The sequence below is a fragment of the Pelodiscus sinensis genome, chromosome 29 (assembly GCF_049634645.1).
Source record: "Pelodiscus sinensis isolate JC-2024 chromosome 29, ASM4963464v1, whole genome shotgun sequence".
NCBI classification, from domain to species: domain Eukaryota; kingdom Metazoa; phylum Chordata; order Testudines; family Trionychidae; genus Pelodiscus; species Pelodiscus sinensis.
In genome coordinates this window covers 15,324,802-15,340,561 of record NC_134739.1, presented here as the reverse complement: position 1 = coordinate 15,340,561, position 15,760 = coordinate 15,324,802, and the positions used below count along the sequence as shown (strand labels likewise).

Genomic DNA, 15,760 nt, shown 5'->3' with positions numbered 1-15,760 from the left:
GTGACAAGTGAACTCGTGGGCCCCTCCTGAGCCGGGGCGACGCTGCCGAGCCAGGCCCGGGTCCCGCTCTCGTGCCTGCCAGGAGTCCCCGGAGCTGCACCGGTCCAGGCGGGCGCCCCTCCCCGACAGCGTTACAAGGGCACCGCTGGCCCCTGGGCGCGAGGCCGGCGAGGGTCAGTCCGGTGTCACAGCCGCGTCCCCAGTTGTAGATTAAACAGGCGCAGGGTTCCCATGTGCCCGGAGTCATCGTTTTGCTTGGTCAGCTGCAGACTGCGGGGGGGGGGCATTAGCGCCTCGTCTTCACTGCGAAGGGTTAACAGGGTCCAGCTGCCCCCCCCCCAGGGTCCAAAACTGCTTTTCCGGCGCCCCTGCGCGCTGCGTCCTGCCATGACTGGCTGGGGGAGCCAGGCCTCTGCCGGCGAGTGGCGGTGTGGACAAGCCGGTCAATGCGGAGCGGAGCGACAGCCAACGGGGACTTGCACAAAGCACGGGGGGGGGCTGTGAAATGGGGGCGTGAAACCCCTGCAAGGAGCAGGGGGGGGGGCCGGCGGGCGGGAAGCGCCTGGGATTTGTATGGAGCTCCTCGCACCGGTCCGTGTGTCTGTACATAATATATATATATATGGACCGGCGGCGCCTCTGCTTTTGTATCCGCGTCGGGCGGCGCTTCGTAGCGGATACGTGCAGGGCCCCGCTATTCCGGTGGCTCATCTCACCAGCGGGGAGACCCCCTTCGGGGGGGCGTTCGGCCGGCTGTGAGCGGACAGGCCCCGGCCGCCCTGCCCCAGGAGGTGGGTGCGGGTGTGATGTGTCCGTTTGTATCCCCATTGCTCCAGCCACGCCGACGCCCGTCACACGCCTTCCCTGCGCAGAGCACGGCCGGGGAGACCCTGGGAACCCTCCATGGCAGGTATTTCCCCGGCAGGCACGCACCCTGGGGGCCCGGGGCTCGTCCACTCGGCGGCAGAGACGCCGGTTTCAGACAAGGACTTCGGGACCCAGCGCCGGAGCCCCACTGCGACGGGAGGGCAGCGGGTCTGCTCCAGTCGCGTCCGCTGCCCGCTCTAGGGTAGAAATGGGAGCGTCGCCCCTTTGGCAGGGCTGGCCCGCCGGGCGCTTCGGGATTCGTAAGCCTGGGGTTGTGAAATGTGGGGTGTGCAAAACCAATCAGACGCCCGAAGGGGGGGCCGTAGTTTGGAAAGGTTGAGAGCCTCTGCTGCGGGGTCTATTCCCTCGTGTTCTGGTGGGTGGATTTCCCTGGCCGTGGGGTAGATTTCCCTGGCCGTGGGGTAGATTTCCTGGCCGTGGGGTAGATTTCCCTGGCCGTGGGGTAGATTTCCCTCGGCCGTGGGGTAGATTTCCCTCGGCCGTGGGGTAGATTTCCCTGGTCGTGGGGTAGATTTCCCTGGTCGTGGGGTAGATTTCCCTCAGCCGTGGGGTAGATTTCCCTCGGCCGTGGGGTAGATTTCCCTGGCCGTGGGGTAGATTTCCCTGGCCGTGGGGTAGATTTCCCTCGGCCGTGGGGTAGATTTCCCTGGCCGTGGGGTAGATTTCCCTCGGCCGTGGGGTAGATTTCCCTGGTCGTGGGGTAGATTTCCCTCGGCCGTGGGGTAGATTTCCCTCGGCCGTGGGGTAGATTTCCCTGGCCGTGGGGTAGATTTCCCTGGTCGTGGGGTAGATTTCCCTGGCCGTGGGGTAGATTTCCCTCGGCCGTGGGGTAGATTTCCCTCGGCCGTGGGGTAGATTTCCCTGGCCGTGGGGTAGATTTCCCTCGGCCGTGGGGTAGATTTCCCTCGGCCGTGGGGTAGATTTCCCTGGCTGTGGGGTAGATTTCCCTCGGCCGTGGGGTAGATTTCCCTGGCCGTGGGGTAGATTTCCCTGGTCGTGGGGTAGATTTCCCTGGCCGTGGGGTAGATTTCCCTCGGCCGTGGGGTAGATTTCCCTCAGCCGTGGGGTAGATTTCTTGGCCGTGGGGTAGATTTCCCTCAGCCGTGGGGTAGATTTCCCTCGGCCGTGGGGTAGATTTCCTGGCCGTGGGGTAGATTTCCCTCGGCCGTGGGGTAGATTTCCTGGCCGTGGGGTAGATTTCCCTCAGCCGTGGGGTAGATTTCCCTGGCCGTGGGGTAGATTTCCCTCAGCCGTGGGGTAGATTTCCCTCAGCCGTGGGGTAGATTTCCCTGGCCGTGGGGTAGATTTCCTGGCCGTGGGGTAGATTTCCTGGCCGTGGGGTAGATTTCCCTCAGCCGTGGGGTAGATTTCCTGGCCGTGGGGTAGATTTCCCTCAGCCGTGGGGTAGATTTCCTGGCCGTGGGGTAGATTTCCCTCGGCCGTGGGGTAGATTTCCCTGGCCGTGGGGTAGATTTCCCTCGGCCGTGGGGTAGATTTCCCTCAGCCGTGGGGTAGATTTCCCTGGCCGTGGGGTAGATTTCCCTCGGCCGTGGGGTAGATTTCCCTCGGCCGTGGGGTAGATTTCCCTCGGCTGTGGGGTAGATTTCCCTCAGCCGTGGGGTAGATTTCCTGGCCGTGGGGTAGATTTCCCTCAGCCGTGGGGTAGATTTCCTGGCCGTGGGGTAGATTTCCCTCAGCCGTGGGGTAGATTTCCTGGCCGTGGGGTAGATTTCCCTCGGCCGTGGGGTAGATTTCCCTCAGCCGTGGGGTAGATTTCCTGGCCGTGGGGTAGATTTCCCTCAGCCGTGGGGTAGATTTCCCTGGCCGTGGGGTAGATTTCCTGGCCGTGGGGTAGATTTCCCTCGGCCGTGGGGTAGATTTCCCTCAGCCGTGGGGTAGATTTCCTGGCCGTGGGGTAGATTTCCCTCAGCCGTGGGGTAGATTTCCCTCAGCCGTGGGGTAGATTTCCCTCGGCCGTGGGGTAGATTTCCTGGCCGTGGGGTAGATTTCCCTCAGCCGTGGGGTAGATTTCCCTGGCCGTGGGGTAGATTTCCTGGCCGTGGGGTAGATTTCCCTCAGCCGTGGGGTAGATTTCCCTGGCCGTGGGGTAGATTTCCCTCAGCCGTGGGGTAGATTTCCTGGCCATGGGGTAGATTTCCCTCAGCCGTGGGGTAGATTTCCCTCGGCCGTGGGGTAGATTTCCTGGCCGTGGGGTAGATTTCCCTGGCCATGGGGTAGATTTCCTGGCCATGGGGTAGATTTCCCTGGCCGTGGGGTAGATTTCCTGGCCGTGGGGTAGATTTCCCTCGGCCGTGGGGTAGATTTCCCTGGCCGTGGGGTAGATTTCCCTCAGCTGTGGGGTAGATTTCCCTGGCCGTGGGGTAGATTTCCTGGCTGTGGGGTAGATTTCCTGGCCGTGGGGCAGATTGTTAGATAAGTGCATGGAGGACGGGTTCCTCAGTGGCGATTAGCCAGGACGGGTCCCTGGCCTGTGTGTGAGAGGCTGGGAAGGGGCGACAGGGGAGGGGTCACTGGATGATTCCTGGTCTGTTCCCTCCCTCTGGGGCACCTGGCCCTGGCCGCTGTGGGCAGACAGGGTGCTGGGCCAGATGGCCCCTGGGTCTGACCCCGCCTGGGTGCTCGGGGTGTCCCAGGGAGCGTACGTCCAGGGCGAGGCCGTTTGTGTCTGTCCTTGGAGCAGACAGCAGATCCTCCAAGCTGGGGACACTGGGAGTGAGCTACCCGCGCACATCTCTGTCCCTCCCACCCTCTCGGCACACCCACCCCTCCCCAGACCCTGGGGCTCAGGGCGTAACTTCCTGCGGGTGTGCAGGGTCCTTTGCCACAGACAGGCCTCACCCAGGAATACCCTCGCTCGATGGACAGTTCCCAAGCAAGCCCAATACATGTGCTAAGCACCCAGCTACGTCCAGACTGCAGGTGTCTTGTGCAAGAAGCTTTCTGCAGAAGGGATCTGCCACAAAAACGCCTTGCGCAGGAGCGCGTCCACACTGCGAAAGCGCATGGGAAAAACCATGCGCTTTTGTGCCAGAGGGCGTCCAGATCACACGGACGCTTTCTTGCAAGAAAGCTCTGATGGCCCTTCACAGAACGGCCACGAGGGCACCTGCGCTTCTGACAGGCTGTTTTTGCGCAAAACCCCCATTTCCCCTCCACACACACCTTTTTGTGCAAAACGGCTTATTCATCATAGCCAGAGGAGTGCCCATTGCGCAAAACCCCTCGCTCCTTGGCTACGTCCCTTTTTCGTAAAAGGGATGTAAATTAGACGTATCGCAATTGCTAATGAAGCGGGGATTTAAATCTCCCCTGCCTCATTAGCATAAAAATGGCTGCTGCTTTTTTTCCACACGGAGCTTTGTTGGAAAAAAGCGCCAGTCTAGATGCTGATCTTGCGGAAAATAAAGCCTTTTCCGAAAGATCCCTTCTCCCTTATTTCATAGAGGGATAAGGGATCTTTTGGAAAAGACTTTATTTTCCACAAGATCAGTGACTGGAAGGCACCTCGAGGGGTCACCGAGTCCTGTCACCTGCCCTCACGGCAGGATAACGCACCGTCTAGCTCCGTGGTCCCCAACACGGTGCCCGCGGGCGCCATGGCGCCCGCGGGGGCATTTCAATGCGCCCGCCAGGTGCTCGGGGGCTGGCCTGGCCCCGGGCACATGGCGCACGGACGCTTGGCGGGGGGAGCGCCGGGCGCGCGGCACTCGGCGGGAGGCGGCGGGGGGAAGCGCCGGCTCCGGGCACTCGGCGGGAGGGGGGAGCGCCGGCTCCGGGCGCTCGGCACTCGGCGGGGGGGGGAGGAGGGGCTCGGCAGTCGGCGGGGGGGGAGGGGGGACGGGGAGCGCCGGCCCCGGGCGCGCGGCCCTTGGAGGGGACCCTGCCCCCGGGCGCGCAGCTATGGGGGGGCCCTGCCCCCGGGCGCGCGGCTAGGTGGGGCCCCGCCCCCGGGCGCGCGGATGGGGGGGGCGCCCCCGGTCCCTGGCGCCCGGCGGGCAAACGGCCACGCCCCCTGGCGCCCGGCGGGCAAACGGCCACGCCCCCTGGCGCCCGACAACCGAAAAAGGTTGGGGACCACTGGTCTAGCTCATCCCTGAGAGGTGTGTGTCCAGCCTGCTCTTCAGTATCTCCAGGGATGGGGATTCCACAACCTCCCTGGCTGCAGTTTAAGCCCATTGCTGCTTGTCCTATTGTCAGAGGCCCAGGAGAACATCAGAGCGGCCAGACTGGGTCAGACCAAAGGTCCATCCAGCCCAGTGTCCGGTCGGCCGACAGTGGCCAGTGCCAGATGCCCCAGAGGGACGGATCACAACAGGGAATCCTCCCGTGGTCCTCCCCAGTCCCCATTTCCAGACGGAGGCTCTGGACACCGTTCCTCCCCAGCCTGGGTCAGTTTTCTCCCTCCTCCCTGTGACACCCTTTTAGATACTTGAAAACTGCTCTCATGTCCCCCTCAGTCTTCTCCTTGCCAAACTAAACAAGCCCAGTTCCTTCAGCCCCCCCTCATGGTTTGTGTTCTCTAGACCTTTGATCATTCTCGTTGCTCTTCTCCGGACCGTCTCCCATTTCTCCACATCCTTCCTGAAATGCGCTGCCCAGAACGGGACACGAGACTCCAGCTGAGGCCGAATCAGAGCAGAGCGGGAGAACGACTCCTCGTGTCTGGCTCACAACACTCCTGCTAATGCCGCCCAGAATCACGTTTGCTTTTTTTGCAGCAGCGACACACTGTTGGCTCATAGTCAGCTCCTGGTCCACTCTGACCCCTAGATCAGGACTCCTCCCTAGACAGTCACTTCCCATTCCGTATGTGTGACACGGATTGGTACTTCCTAAGGGGAAGCTGTCCAGAGTCTTTCTCAACACGGGGGAGGGGCAGCAGAGCCATGCCTGACCCCGCAGAGTGGCATGCCTGGCCATTGCTCTGTGCTGGGTGGCCAGCAGGGCCAGGGGGTGCTGCTGGAGCCATGGAACGTGTTCGTCACCTGTGGCTGGGTCTGATGCCGCCGTGACTAACGGAGAGACAGCGAGACGGCGCGAGGCTGGGTGTGTGACGGAGCCACTGCCTGGGCATGTGTCCGTGGTCTGGGCTCTGCACGGGCACTGGGTGTGTGTCTTGGGCTGAGCCCCTGTGTGCGAGGGAGCTACTGGATTCTGTGCGTGCGAGAGAACCGGTGCACGTGTGGGGCCAGGCCAGCCCCTGCCGGAATCACAGCAGATCCTGCTCACATCTGCCCCCTCACGTCCTCCTGAGGGCCCAGCCGGGTGTCTGGGATGAGCACCGGGGGCTGCCGAGGAGGCACCGGGGCTGGGTCCTGCCAGCCGTTGGGGACATTAGGAAACTGGCGCATCCCTTTGGCTGCTGACGGAGGCACCTTCAGTGACGATCTTGGGGAAGCGTCCACGGGCGGCGACCAAGCAGCCACCAGGCCACATGGGGGAGAGACACAATCATGTTTATTATATATGGGGCAGGGACTGGCTTTGGGCCTCTGTGGTGGGGCAGCTGCTCCACACTGGCCAAGAAAGGTTCAAGCAGGCTAAGGAAAGCTGCACAGAGCTTGGCCAATCAGAGAAGGGCTTAGAAGAACCAATCAGGGTGTAGCTTGGGGGAGCTGCCCTGTATAAAAGGAGCTGCCCAGCAGCAAGGAAGTAGTCCGGCCTTGACCAGGGAAGGAGCATGGTCTGGGATCTAGGGGCGCAGGGCTGGGCAGGCTCAGTGGGGCTAGAGTCTCCAGCCTGATCCCTGTGGGGCTGCGGCCTTGTGACAAGGCCAGGAGGCTGCAAAGGGTCACCGGGGAAGTGGCCCAGAACAAGAGGCAGAGGGGGCAGGAAGAGGCTGCAGCCAGAGGGTCCCTGGCCTGGGTCCCCTTTTCCCCCAGGCTGACTGTGGCTGGCCCCTGAGACAGAGGGGCTGGGCTTGGAGGCCACAGTGGCGGTAGAGACACAGGACTGGCAGGGGGAGGAGAGCACACAGGGGTGTGCCAGGAAGCGGACGCTGCACGCCCGGCGCAACGTGGGTCTGGAACATGAGCGGGGGGGGGGGGGATGCCCCCAGACGGGGATGTCCTGCTGAAAGAGGACTCATCCCCCAGAGCTACCAGCAGGAGGCGCTGCAGCGGTGAGTCCCACGCGTGCCAGTCTGTGTCGTACAGCGCTCGGGCACTACGGTAACACACTTCATCCTCCTAATTAGCAATAAGTGGCAGGAGGAGGAAGCGCTGCTCTGCTAGGTCTCCTCCCCTGCTTTCTACGAGTACCGAATTCTCGAGGAGTCATCGCATTGGGGTTTATTGCATCCCTCTGGATTTTCTGCTGCAATTGTCCCTTGTCCCTAGCGGGTGGGATGCGACAGATAGTTAGAAACAAAGCTCAGCTCAATGCCCGTTCCTGCCCCGCACACCTTCCTAGGAGCTCAGCAGCAGAATCATTTATATTCTTATTAAAGGTGGCCAGGACTCTTTCAATCAAATGTCATTTTTCCTCGGAAAAACCAAAACTCTCTGTGGGCCAGGGGCCAGTTTGGAGAACGAGGAAACGCCCGGTCTGTTTCTCAGTTCAAACCTGGGTTTTTTTTTTTTTTTTTTTTTTTTTTAAGAAGCTTAAGTTGATTTAAGGCCAAGAAAAAAAACTCTTCTGTGGACCTGATCCCATTTATTAATTCTATTTCCTATTTCTGTTCTTGAAACACTTCGGAGAGTTTGACTTTTCATTCCCATTTGGCGCGGGGAAATGATTCAAAAAAATTCTCATATGTAAACTGGTTTTCCGACCAGCTACAGTGATAACATCTTTGAAAGTGCCCCTCCCCATCGGATCTGGGCAGGCCCAGCCCCTTTACATCGACCATGCCTGGGGTGATGGTGGGGGCAGTGGGATATCCTGGTTGCTGCGGTGGTCTCCATGGCGGAAGTGAGACGAGTGCCAGCCTGAGCTTTGTTTCTGCTACATCGTAGCCCGCAGTAACGTGAGCTGGAAGAGATCTCCTGCCTGTGGCGCCCGGCTGCTTTGCATTGGCACTGGGAGGGTAGGCGCGGAGCGGCTGGCATGGGGACTGCTGCCTCCCACTGCCCTACTTTCTGCAGTCGGGTTTGCGAAGGCACCAGACCATGCCCGAGCCGTCTCCAGTCCTCCCCCAGGCTGGCAGCCTCCTTGCTGTGACTGCAGGAGCCAGGGAGCGGGGGGTGTGTCTGTGTGTGTGTGTGTGTGTGTGTGTGTGTGCAGGGAGCGGGGTGTGTGTGTCTGTGTGTGTGTGTGGAGCCAGGGAGCGGGGTGTGTGTGTGTGGAGCCAGGGAGCGGGGTGTGTGTGTCTGTGTGTGTGTGTGGAGCCAGGGAGCGGGGTGTGTGTGTGTGTGCAGGGAGCGGGGTGTGTGTGTCTGTGTGTGTGTCTGTGTGTGTGTGTGTGTGTTTGCATTAAAACGCGCACACAGAGCCTGGAACGTGCCTCGACATGTTGCTAATCCAGGCGGTGCTGCTGCTGTCGGGCTGGCAACTTGGGTTCCTGCTGCTCGGGGGGGGGGGGCAGAATCTCCGGTCTCATTTTCCAGCCCAGCAGCAAAGCGCCACGGGGCAGGCCCTGGGGCAAGCTGGCAACACCCAGTTCGGGCCGCAGGGCCTTCCCAGGCACCATTCTGCCGCGCTGGGCTGGGGGGGTCTTTTTGGTGCTCGCTGCAGGAGGGGCCCATCTCTGCCCAGCCCCAGGAGCCCCCCCAACTCCACATCCATTGGATTCCTGCTGCCAGCTCCCAGCTCTGCCCCCTTTCCCTCTGCACAGCCCCCCCCCCCCGGCCTCCACTGGCCGAGCCTCAACTTCCAGCCACGTCTGCACCGGGGCCACCGGGCCGCCTTCTGTAGGCAGCCACCGGCCCCCGTCACACCCCCTCCACACACACCCCCTCCACACACCACCCCTTCACACGCACACACATTCACCCCCTTCACACACCCCACACCCTTCACACACACACACACACACACTCATTCACCCCTTCACACACTGCACATCCTTCACACCCCTTCACACACCCTACGCACGCCTTCACACCCCCCCACACCCTTCACCCCTTCACACACACACACTCCACACCCTTCACACCCACTTCATGCACACACCCCTTCACGTGCATACACACCCCTTTACAGATACACACACACACACTCGCCCCCTTCACACACCCCACACACTCACCTCCCTTCACACACACACACACCTCCCTACACACACACACACACACACTCACACCTCCCTTCACACACACACACACCCCTAGCCGTGAATTGAGGCTCCCTATCTTCCAGGGCCGGCCCGCAGCATTTTGGCATGTGAGGCGGGAGCTCAAATGAGCCCCCAGGCCCCCTCGCTTGGGCCCAACCTCTGAAAAGTCTCAGTTCTGCTCCCGACGCGCGCACCGGCCGCAGACCGCGTCCTCCACCCCAGTCTGAGTCCGCCCCGGGCCGGGCTCTGGGTCTCTGCGCTCCCTGCCCCAGGGTCTGTTCTGGGCCCCTCGGGCCAATCAGCTCCCCGGAGGAGGCCGCGGGGGTTTCCCTCCCAGGCCGGGGCCGGGAGCTGTCCCTTCAGCACCACCCGCCAGGCCGGCTCCGCCTCCCCAGTGCTGGGGGGCGGAGATTTGGGGGAGGGGTCCTGGCACAGTCCAGAACTCTGTTGTTTCTGCCACGTGCCCGGCGCCCCCCCCCCCCCCCCGCCCTGGGATGGCGAGAGACGCTCCCTGCACCCCAGGGCCCTTCGAGCGGAGGCAGAGGGGAAACTGAGGCACGGGGAAGCAGCTTGATCCAGGAGAGTCAGGATTAGCCCCCCCGTCCCACGCGCCCCAGACCGTGGCTCGAGCCGCCGCCCATCCAGCGCCTGTCCGCTGCCATCCGTCTGCGTCCTCGTCCGGCCCTGCGCCCCCTCCCCCAGCCCGCCTGGCCCCTGGCCCCAGGAGAGCCCCCAGCTTCCACCGGTGCGGAACCCCGGCTTCCCTGCTCCCCCCCAGAGCTGGCTGCATTTCGGGGGGGCGGGGCTGCTCCGGGGAAGCTGCTACAGTCTTTCTCGTCCCCCCCCCTCCCCGGCCAGCCCCTCTGGCAATCAGGCTGCTTGTCGGGGGGGGGGCCCTGCTCGGGGAGTCCCCCCCCTCGCTCCAGGCCCCCCGCCGCCGCCTCCCGCCCCGTCCTGCCGCTCCCAGCCCCAGGGCCCGGCAGCATCCTCCCCCCTCCCAGCCCGGCTGCTCGAGGCGCTTCCGGGTTCCTGCGAGCCCCCCCCCCCCCCCGCGGGTCCCGGGGACCATCCCGGCGCGGCCGGCCGAGGTCAGTGCGCGAGTCTCTCCGCAGCGGCTCCTCCTCGCGGAGCGGCCCGCGGGCCGGTGCCCCCCCCCCCCGAATTGTTGGGAGCTTCTTGGAGCCGGAGAGGCGGGGGCGGGGCGGGGGAGAGACGCCCCTGGACCCGGCATGGCAGGCCCGGGACGCGGCTGAGGATGCCGGGGGTCTCCTCGGTGAGTAGCCCCCGTGGCGCGCGCTGGGGGGGCTGCAATTGACAATCGGACTTATTGCAACTAACCCCCCCCCCCCCCGGTGGGTCGCTGGTTCCCAGCCCTGCCTGCTCGCGAGGCTGCAGCAAAGGCCCCAGCAAAACAGCCCCCCCCCCCCCCCGCCGGGTTACTGCGCTCGGGGAAGGGCCGCTGCGTATTGTGTGTCCCTGTCGGGGGGGGTGAGGAGCGATGGGGGCGCAGGGAAAAGGGGGGCGGGGTGGGAGGAGGCTTAAACTCGGGGTGTTTATAGACGTCTCTGCGGGGGGGGCACTGCCTATGCAGCAAGCCGCGCTTGGGCGAGCCCAGCCCCCCCGCTCTGCCCCCCCCCCCCACTTTAAACATTCATGAGCAGCCCAATCCCCTGCCCTGTTTTCCATCAATCGATGGAACATCCCCCCCCCCCCCCCCCACACACACACACGGCAGCGTCAGCAGCCAGGCGAGTCCATTGTAACCCTCCTGGCCCGGCTGGGTTTGGAGAGGGGCCGTGGGCCGGGTCCCTGCTGAGCCCCCCCCAGAGGGGCCTTGGGCCGGGTCCCTGCTGAGCCCCCCCCCCCCCTGGCTGGGTTTGGAGAGGGGCCTTGGGCCGGGTCCCTGCTGAGCCCCCCCCCCCCGGCTGGGTTTGGAGAGGGGCCGTGGGCCGGGTCCCTGCTGAGCCCCCCCCCCGGCTCGGTTTGGAGAGGGGCCGTGGGCCGGGTCCCTGCTGAGCCCCCCCCCCCCCTGGCTGGGTTTGGAGAGGGGCCTTGGGCCGGGTCCCTGCTGAGCCCCCCCCCCGGCTGGGTTTGGAGAGGGGCCGTGGGCCGGGTCCCTGCTGAGCCCCCCCCCCTGGCTGGGTTTGGAGAGGGGCCGTGGGCCGGGTCCCTGCTGAGCCCCCCCCCCCCGGCTGGGTTTGGAGAGGGGCCGTGGGCCGGGTCCCTGCTGAGCCCCCCCCCGGCTGGGTTTGGAGAGGGGCCTTGGGCCGGGTCCCTGCTGACCCCCCCCCCCCCTGGCTGGGTTTGGAGAGGGGCCTTGGGCCGGGTCCCTGCTGAGCCCCCCCCCCCGGCTGGGTTTGGAGAGGGGCCTTGGGCCGGGTCCCTGCTGAGCCCCCCCCCCGGCTGGGTTTGGAGAGGGGCCGTGGGCCGGGTCCCTGCTGAGCCCCCCCCAGAGGGGCCGTGGGCCGGGTCCCTGCTGAGCCCCCCCCCAGAGGGGCCTTGGGCCGGGTCCCTGCTGAGCCCCCCCCCCCCCCCCCGGCTGGGTTTGGAGAGGGGCCGAGGGCCGGGTCCCTGCTGAGCCCCCCCCCCCGGCTGGGTTTGGAGAGGGGCCGTGGGCCGGGTCCCTGCTGAGCCCCCCCCCCGGCTGGGTTTGGAGAGGGGCCGTGGGCCGGGTCCCTGCTGAGCCCCCCCCCCCCGCTGGGTTTGGAGAGGGGCCGTGGGCCGGGTCCCTGCTGAGCCCCCCCCCCCCGGCTGGGTTTGGAGAGGGGCCTTGGGCCGGGTCCCTGCTGAGCCCCCCCCCCCCCCCGCTGGGTTTGGAGAGGGGCCTTGGGACGGGTCCCTGCTGAGCCCCCCCCCCCCCCGGCTGGGTTTGGAGAGGGGCCTTGGGCCGGGTCCCTGCTGAGCCCCCCCCCCCCCTGGCTGGGTTTGGAGAGGGGCCGTGGGCCGGGTCCCTGCTGAGCCCCCCCCCCCCCCAGGCTGGGTTTGGAGAGGGGCCTTGGGCCGGGTCCCTGCTGAGCCCCCCCCCCCTGGCTGGGTTTGGAGAGGGGCCGTGGGCCGGGTCCCTGCTGAGCCCCCCCCCCGGCTCGGTTTGGAGAGGGGCCTTGGGCCGGGTCCCTGCTGAGCCCCCCCCCCCCCCAGGCTGGGTTTGGAGAGGGGCCTTGGGCCGGGTCCCTGCTGAGCCCCCCCCCCCGGCTGGGTTTGGAGAGGGGCCGTGGGCCGGGTCCCTGCTGAGCCCCCCCCCCCGGCTGGGTTTGGAGAGGGGCCTTGGGCCGGGTCCCTGCTGAGCCCCCCCCCCCGGCTGGGTTTGGAGAGGGGCCTTGGGCCGGGTCCCTGCTGAGCCCCCCCCCCCCCCAGGCTGGGTTTGGAGAGGGGCCTTGGGCCGGGTCCCTGCTGAGCCCCCCCCCCCGGCTGGGTTTGGAGAGGGGCCGTGGGCCGGGTCCCTGCTGAGCCCCCCCCCCCGGCTGGGTTTGGAGAGGGGCCGTGGGCCGGGTCCCTGCTGAGCCCCCCCCCCCGGCTGGGTTTGGAGAGGGGCCTTGGGCCGGGTCCCTGCTGAGCCCCCCCCCCCCGCTGGGTTTGGAGAGGGGCCGTGGGCCGGGTCCCTGCTGAGCCCCCCCCCCCGGCTGGGTTTGGAGAGGGGCCTTGGGCCGGGTCCCTGCTGAGCCCCCCCCCCCGGCTGGGTTTGGAGAGGGGCCGTGGGCCGGGTCCCTGCTGAGCCCCCCCCCGGCTGGGTTTGGAGAGGGGCCGTGGGCCGGGTCCCTGCTGAGCCCCCCCCCCCCTGGCTGGGTTTGGAGAGGGGCCGTGGGCCGGGTCCCTGCTGAGCCCCCCCCCCCCCTGGCTGGGTTTGGAGAGGGGCCGTGGGCCGGGTCCCTGCTGAGCCCCCCCCCCCCCCGGCTGGGTTTGGAGAGGGGCCGTGGGCCGGGTCCCTGCTGAGCCCCCCCCCGGCTGGGTTTGGAGAGGGGCCTTGGGCCGGGTCCCTGCTGAGCCCCCCCCCCCGGCTGGGTTTGGAGAGGGGCCGTGGGCCGGGTCCCTGCTGAGCCCCCCCCCGGCTGGGTTTGGAGAGGGGCCGTGGGCCGGGTCCCTGCTGAGCCCCCCCCCCCCCTGGCTGGGTTTGGAGAGGGGCCGTGGGCCGGGTCCCTGCTGAGCCCCCCCCCCCGGCTGGGTTTGGAGAGGGGCCTTGGGCCGGGTCCCTGCTGAGCCCCCCCCCCCCCCCGGCTGGGTTTGGAGAGGGGCCTTGGGCCGGGTCCCTGCTGAGCCCCCCCCCCCCCCCCGGCTGGGTTTGGAGAGGGGCGGTGGGCTGGTCTCTGGCTGTTTCCCACCTGGGTTTGTTTTCTCTCGGGGGCTTGCTACCCCCACCCTGCTGTCCTGTCCCCTGGCTCCATTCTGCCCTTTGTCTCTTCCCGCTGTCTCGCCGCCCCTTCTCCTTCCCTCTCCTCCCTTGCCAGCTTCCTTTCCTGCAACCCTGCCCTCCGTGTACCCCAAGTTCTCCACCCCACCCCCGCTTTCCTCCTCCATGCCCCCTCCCACCGCCCAGGCTTTGGGGCATTTTCAGTCCTTGCCAGCCCCGTGCTCCAGGCCTTGGGCGGGCGGGCCGGGGGTGGGTGTTCCTATGGCTGGCAGGAGGCTCTCCCGGGCGTGTCGGACGGTGATGGAAGGGCCTCGGGGAGGGGGCACTGTTCAGATCCATTATTTCACATGAGGTCCAGACCCCCCCCAGTTCTACCCCCCTAGGCTGTGAACTCGTTCCTCCCGCAGAGCCGTATGCTCGGGGAAGCAGCCCTCTGGCTGAGGGCGCCGAGGTGCCGCAAGTAGGGCGGGTTAGCAGGAGCGCCAAGTCTGTGCTGACCCCCCGACCTCTGGGGACTGCTGCCCTTCATGTGGGACACCCAGCCAGGGTTCTGAGCTGCTCTCTGTCAGCAGAGACCCCGAGACTCAGGGCCATTAGCCCCAGGGTCCTGGGGCAATCTGGGGGCAACCCACCTTCCCATTCCTTACACCTGTGCTGCAGCTGCCCGCTGGCTGGTACCACTTCCCATCCTACCTGCGATGCCTCGCAGTGCTGCTGTTCAACCAGCGGCCGCGCCCCACCCCAGAGGTGGCCGCATTTCAGTGGCGGCTGGAGCGGTTCCATTTGCAAACCACTTTGCACTCAGGGAGATGTCCGAGATCGATAGGAATCGCTGCCAAAGCAGATGTATGACCGGCTGGGCTGTAATTTTCTGCCTCCTTCTGCCTCGTCCCGGGGACTGAAAATCCATTGGCATAAAAAGCTGCTTCTCCCGTTGGCCTGCCTCCGGGAGCCACGACTTCCCCACGCGGCTTTAGGTGCTTTGCTCCTGGTACTGCCAAGGAATCTGCACCGGGGGGTGGGGACAGAGGGAAGAAATTCAATCGCGAGTCTCAGGCCAGCACATCCCTGGCCCACCTTCCGGCCCTGCCGGGGCCTTTCATCAGAGCACTGGCCAAGCCAGGCCACTTTGCCCCCACAGACCCTGGCTCACCCCTGCCCTCCGCAGAACTGGCAGAGGCTTCCCTGCAGCGGGGTAATGGGATTCGAGCCCTCCCGGTGGTGCCGCCCGGCAGCGGTGAGTTGAGCCTCACCCGTCTCGGGAGCTTGGGGGGTGCTGTTCTACGCCAGCCTCGTTTGTGTTCCCGAGGGTGCGGCTGATCCATCCCCCTCGCGCCAAGGCCCCGTGGTCAGGCACGAGACTTGACCGGGTTGTGCACAGGAGGAGACTGACCCTTACGAACGTGGCTGCGTCACACCCCCTCGGCCTTAGCTCGTCCCGGGCTGGGCAGAGCTGGCCCTGGGTTGTACCCTCTGATGGCTCATGCTGCTGGGGTTGCACTTTTGTTTTTAACTTTTAGTTCACGTGTGCGGGAATCGGGGGGTCAGAGGCTGAGTGGCAGGCGCAGGGCGGTGGGTATCAGAGGCAGGGGAAGGCTTTGCCTTCCAAACAGCCAGCCTGGCCTGGCCCATGCTCCACCCCCAGAACGCCTGCTGTGAGCTTGCTTGGGGTGGAGTGTTGCTGCCCCCAGGGCCCACCCACCCTCCCTGTGCTCTTGGGCTGGGACCATTTTCTGCCCACCCTCCCCATGGTGCTAAGGGGGAGGATGGGCCCACTTGCTACTCCACCTCCCTGAGGTACGGGGGGGGGAGCCGGCTTTGAACTCAGGAGCAGGATGGGCCCTTGGAGCCTGGCTTGTAGGACACACTGTGAGGGGCGCGTCACAGGCCGGCAGGTGCCTCCCTCCACTGGCCGGGGGCCCTGGCATCCCAGCCCGAGCCAGGGCAGTGGCACCCCCAGGCTAGCCCAGGTAAAGGCTCCGCTGCCGGAGTGGAGGCATCTGCCCGCCCTGGCCGGGATTTGAACCCTGGGCTGTCTGCCCCTTGAGCTGAAGGGCAGCCCCGCAGCTGTCCGCAACAGCAAGCTGCTATTCTCCAGCCGGTGTTTCACAGCGAGTGGTACGAGCCCCCTCCGGTCTGCAGGCGACGTCTGGGGGGACGTCAACAACTGAAATTGGGAGAAAACTGAATTTCTGTTGTAAGTTTTGCAGCACTTTGTTATTTTTGTACTTTTTACACCCAAAAATGTCATCGCCAGCCCAGCTACGATTAAGTTGTTTAAACCAATGTGT

General features: G+C 65.6%; 1 protein-coding gene across 6 annotated transcripts in view; it reads left to right on the top strand.

The window, feature by feature from the left end:
• Positions 1 to 4,927: 4,927 nt before the first annotated feature.
• SAMD14 (sterile alpha motif domain containing 14) overlaps positions 4,928 to 15,760 on the top strand; it is a 32,568-nt gene continuing 21,735 nt past the window's right edge. For 3 of the 6 annotated variants that reach the window (XM_075911359.1, XM_075911357.1, XM_075911358.1), the window contains exon 1: positions 10,182 to 10,397. In XM_075911359.1, coding sequence (XP_075767474.1) covers positions 10,380 to 10,397 — 18 coding nt within the window. In that variant the 5' untranslated portion in view covers positions 10,182 to 10,379. Of the gene's footprint in view, positions 7,031 to 10,181; positions 10,398 to 15,760 lie in introns of those variants that run through there. The other 3 variants (XM_075911356.1, XM_075911360.1, XM_075911361.1) reach the window with 3 other exon arrangements.